Source organism: Galeopterus variegatus, unplaced genomic scaffold, assembly GCF_000696425.1.
Source record: "Galeopterus variegatus unplaced genomic scaffold, G_variegatus-3.0.2 Scaffold1318, whole genome shotgun sequence".
In the NCBI taxonomy this organism is placed as follows: domain Eukaryota; kingdom Metazoa; phylum Chordata; class Mammalia; order Dermoptera; family Cynocephalidae; genus Galeopterus; species Galeopterus variegatus.
In genome coordinates this window covers 204,842-210,385 of record NW_007727429.1, presented here as the reverse complement: position 1 = coordinate 210,385, position 5,544 = coordinate 204,842, and the positions used below count along the sequence as shown (strand labels likewise).

At 36.8% G+C, this 5,544-nt stretch overlaps 1 protein-coding gene across 1 annotated transcript in view; it reads left to right on the top strand.

The window, feature by feature from the left end:
• The window catches only part of SLC9A9 (solute carrier family 9, subfamily A (NHE9, cation proton antiporter 9), member 9), a 295,459-nt gene that overhangs the window by 148,662 nt on the left and 141,253 nt on the right, over positions 1-5,544 (top strand). The window contains exon 5 of the mRNA XM_008576256.1: positions 2,616-2,731. Coding sequence (XP_008574478.1) covers positions 2,616-2,731 — 116 coding nt within the window. The remainder of the gene's footprint in view (positions 1-2,615; positions 2,732-5,544) is intronic.

The window sequence follows — 5,544 nt, the reverse complement described above, 5'->3', positions numbered from 1 at the left end:
GGGTTTTTTTTTTTTTTTTTTTTTTTTTGGATTATCTCAAGGAAGCATCTGGAATTATAGTTATTTTAGGTCCAGGAGTTGATTTGGGGTAAATAAGTCATTTACTTTTTTATTTTTTTAAGCAAATTGTGTGCGTGTTTGTGTGGGAGGGAGTGCATGCATGCACCCACACATACATGCTTCTGCTGATTTCAAAAGCAATAAAAAAGCATTATAGAGCTGGTGGTTAAGTGTGTAGACTTTGGTGTACAACTGCCTAAATTCCAATGCAGGTCTGTCACAAGCTAACTCCATGACCTTAGGCAATTTACTTAATCTCTCTGAGTTCTAATTTTCTCATTTGTAAAAAGGGATCATTATAGTACCTAACTTATAGGATTATGAGGATTAAATAACACAATGAATGTCTATTGTTTCCGTAACAGCAATCACAATGTGCATTGTTGTTCGTTTTTGTTATAGTTGTTTTTTAAAAAGAACTAAAAAATTGCAGAAAAGCAAAAAAGAAAAGAGTCACATTTAATTCCATTATATAACCACTATTCACACGTTTATTGAACAAATAAATAAGCTGAATGAAGCTATATACCTGTCAAGAGACTGCACACCTGGTGCCTGGCAGTGTGCTGTCCACTGGATAAGTGTGAAGGACCTGCCGTGAATGAGACCTCTGTGACTTGACTCTTCCAGTTCCCATCGCTGTGTCCCACTGGCATAGTCTCTGGCAGATATTCAACGCCATCAGCTTGGAAAAGATTCCGCCTCCCCTTCAAGAATCTATACTTTGCAAAGCAGTGTTGAGTCTCTGTGCTCCTACCATTATGGATTGGTTTAATAGTTCAACTCAGAGTGCAGAATTATTTCCAAATTCTTAGGGATGCTCCATTGCTGTTCCTTTAGACCAGCTGGAACAACCGCTTAATCAGCACGGTTGAGAGTGTATTATATAACATATCACGTAGAATACACAAGTGTTGACGGTCTCTGTGCTCCTACCATTATGGATTGATTTAATAGTTCAACTCAGAGTGCAGAATTATTTCCAAATTCTTAGGGATGCTCCATTGCTGTTCCTTTAGACCAGCTGGAACAACCACTTAATCAGCACGGTTGAGAGTGTATTATATAACATATCACGTAGAATACACAAGTGTTGACTTAGGCAATACAAAGTAGTGGTTACGAGCCCAGGCTCTGCAGCCAGACCCTCTCAATTCAAATATGGGCTTCAGAACTTACTAGCTGTGTCACCTTAAACAAATTATTTAATCACATTGTGTTCAGTTTTCTCATCTGTAAAATGAAAATAATAGTACCTACCTTATAGGATTAATGTGTAGATTAAATAAGGTAAAACATGAAGTAGAAATAGTAAGTAAATGTTACTATTTTGCCCATTATTACGGGCAGTAATAATGAACTCATTGAGAATTTACTATGTTCTGAACACCAAATGTATATTATCTCAGTTAATCCTTAAAATAAATCTATGAGCTATTGTTGTTATTCCTACCTCATGAATAAGGATATTGAGGCTCAGCAAGTTTTAGTAATTTACCCTAAAATCACAAAGCCGGTAAGTGGCAAAGCCTGGATGTAAATGCACTTGTGTCTGAAATATTGTCATGGAGATATTTTTCTTAACAATTTGAAATATCTGTATTCTTGTTGAAATTATAATTTCTAAACCTGATTTTTAGCTTTTTCAGCCATAACAACCTCAGAATATTTTTTCAAAGAACTAACTTTAAATGCATGTCGGTATTTAAACATCCACCTATTGGTTTGATGGTCTATAGTTTTTAAGAACTTTTACTGTGGTCCTGTTCACCAGTCTCTGTATTTCCTCTACTAGGATTTTAGCAAAATCAATCAGTCAATTAAATAATTAAATACAATTTAAAAACTATAGGGTGACAAATGATGATCAAAACAGACAATTTGTGTTCCATGGTGTGAGGATAGTAAGGTCATAAAACCTTTTACGATCTTCATAAAAAGAACAGCTTTCCTTGCAAAATCAAAACGTAGCCATTTCAGTATGCATTCTCAACACTTTGTTGCATGTGTTCTAACCTAGCAACGATTCTCTATCCAGTGTGGAAGTGTCCTGACACCAGAAGCAGTAGACACTCATCTGTTGTAAAGTGACTGGTTGACTGAGTGCCCTGAAAATGGCCAATATCCTTCTCACTGAAGTGACACACTTGAATCTGAGCCCTTTCAGATACCCCTAGCAGAAAAAACAAGGAACACTGAAAAGTAATCTGTTCACAGATGTCAACACAGCCACTGTATTTGTGGGCATGATTTGCTGTGCCACATTTGTCAGATTAGCGTTTATGTCCTTGAGATTTATCTTGTTTTTATTGAAATATACTATAAAATGTTCTGTTATCTTTTGCCAGGTGAATGAATTGTGATATTTGGTAAAAGTATCTTTCATAACGACGAGATTACATTGTACTGAGAGCGAGCATGGCCAGAACTGGCAGAGTGGTCGTGATTTGTGCGTGATACTTAGTTGGGAAGCACATTAGAATGTTAGCTATGATAGCATGAGTTTACAAAGGATTCAACTCAGTGTTTAAAGATGTTATTTTTCTCCTCAACAGGTTAATTATGTATGGTTTTGTGAAAGCTATGATGTATGCTGGCCAGTTGAAAAATGGAGACTTTCATTTCACTGACTGTTTATTTTTTGGTTCACTGATGTCTGCTACAGACCCAGGTAATTGCTCAAATAATGTTTTTTTCTTGATAGAATCAAACATTAAATTGAATGTCTCTCAAAGACCATCACCTGAGTCTACATAATAATAATTCCTTCTTCCTCTTCACTTACAGTTGACACTTCTCTTAGTAATTGCAAAAAACAAGAAAGAAAAGAAAAAAGAAATGGGCAAATATTCAGATAGCTCTCAAGAATTTGGTCAGAAAGTAATTTCAGTCGGGGGAAAAAATCTTTAAAGTTATTATAGTTTATTTCTCTAGAACATGTAGCCATTTTGAGCTGTAGTCCTTAATTCTTTTTATTCAACATATCTTGTCTCCTCTCAAAAACGATCTATTGACTTAAAAATATTTTTAAAAATTGCTTACTATAGAACTTTTCAAGCATATCAAAAGTAGGGAGAATAACAGAAGTAATTGCCATCTACCCTTCAGCAGTTATCAAATATTTATACCCCTTTGCATATACTTCCTCTCATCATGACTGTATTACATTAAAGAAAATCCCAGACATCATTTTATTTATAAATATTTTGAAAAATGTTGACTGCCATTATAAAACCTAAAAATATTAATGAACATGCTTTAATACTACCAAGGATCTGGTCTCCATTCAAGTATCCCCAGTTGTTTTATTGATATTATCATTATTAGTTTGTGTAGCAATTTGTACAAATCAGGGTCCAAACTAGGGCTACACATTACAATTGATGGATATGACTGTTGAATCTCTTTTAATCTGTAAGTTCCCTTTCCATTTCTGTTTTTCTTGTCATTTATTTGTTTAAAAAAAAAACAAAAACAAGAGGCTATTTGTCTTGTGGTGGAATTGAATATGGTTCCTTAAAATGCTCTTCTATTCTCTGTATTTCTTGTAAACCGCTGGTTCCGTCTGGAGGCTTAATCAGATTCAGGGTCACCTTTGCTGGAGAGATTATGTCAAAGGTGGCACTGTGAGCTCTCCACCATGTCACGTCCAGAGGTGAACCAGGAGGAGCGACTCAGCTGTCAGCCTGGGCCATCATGTTATTGAATTGTCCCTCCGGCAGAGACCACCAGAACACACCTGTAGCTGAACAAGATGGCTTTATTGCCCATTGCAATGAGAGAGAGTACTCACGGTGGGGAAGCAGGGAACATCTTAGTGGGTGCTAGAAAGAACTTATTACAGGGCTTGGGTTTATGTTTGGTGACTTTAAAGATGTTGTAAGGAAACAGGGCTTTGCTCTGGATTAGATGCTGTCAGGAAGCAGGAGTAATTCCATGACTGGGCATCTTAGTTAAGTCTTACCTAGAAGGAGGAAAGACTAGGTCGAGCCTAAAGCTACAACTGGTAAAGAAGCTGTGGTCACTCTTAATAGACAGCATAGGGGGATGTTTGGTTAATTTTGTGGTTGGGACAATATTCGTTATTTGTGTTTAGACATGATTATATAGTAGACCTGTTTTTGTCCTGATCCATCATGGTCAGAGGAGTGACCTTGCCTGATAGCATTCTGTGAAGTTGTTTATGTCCAACAGGAGAACACCACGGCCCAGCTGACAATACCAGGGGCTGCTTTTCTTTTCCTTAGGATGGCCCTGGACCAGCAGTGTTGGTACCGCGTGGTAACTTGTCACAAATGCAGAATGTCATGCTCAACTCCAGACTTAGTGAATCAGATACTAGCATTTAACAGTATCCTCAAGTGATTCATATGCACATTAAGGTTTGAGAAGTTCTACATTTTATCTAATGGTTGTAGTACCCATTGATGTTGACTGCTTAATCCAGTGTTCATTAGCGGTTGCAAACTAGTGGTATGCTAATTCTATCCTGCCTTTTTCATCTACTAGCTGCTCCTCTCCTTAAAGAAGTAGTTTTCCAGTTCAATTACTTCAATACCCATGGTATAATTTAAATGAAAAAAGCAGGGCAAATGATTGATTCTTTCCCTTTATTTACTGATTTTCAAAATAATGTGTGGTTTCCCTGGGATCCTTTACATGTTACCAGTGAGATGGGTTTTTATTTTTTTTTATTTATTTTTTATTTTTATTTTTATTTTTTTTTGTTTCTGTTTGTTTTATTTTTTTTATTTTATTTTTTATTTTTATTTTGTCAATATACAATGTATATGATTTTTATGACCCATCACCGACACCTCCCGCCCTCCTCCCTCTCTCCCCTCCCCCCCAAGAATGTCCTTTCCGTTTACTTGTTGTAACAACTTCAAAAAAAATATAGTTGTTATATCTTCTTCCCCGCCCCCCCCCCGGGTTTTTTTTGTGTGTGTGTTTGTGGGTGAATTAATTTGATTGTTTTTTTAGCTCCCTCCGATGAGTGAGAACATGTGGTATTTCTTTTTCTCTGCCTGACTCGTTTCACTCAATATTATTCTCTCAAGGTCCATCCATGTTGTTGCAAATGGCAGTATTTCATTCGTTTTTATAGCTGAGTAGTATTCCATTGTGTAGATATACCACATTTTCCATATCCACTCATCCGATGATGGACATTTGGGCTGATTCCAACTCTTGGCTATTGTAAAGAGTGCTGCAATGAACATTGGGGAACAGGTATACCTTCGACTTGATGATTTCCATTCCTTTGGATATATTCCCAGCAGTAGGATAGCTGGGTCATATGGCAGATCTATCTGCAATTGTTTAAGGAACCTCCATACCATTTTCCATAGAGGCTGCACCATTTTGCAGTCCACCAACAATGTATGAGAGTTCCTTTTTTCTCTGCAACCTCGCCAGCAGTTATCGTTCAAAGTCTTTTGGATTTTAGCCATCCTAACTGGGATGAGATGGTATCTCAGTGTA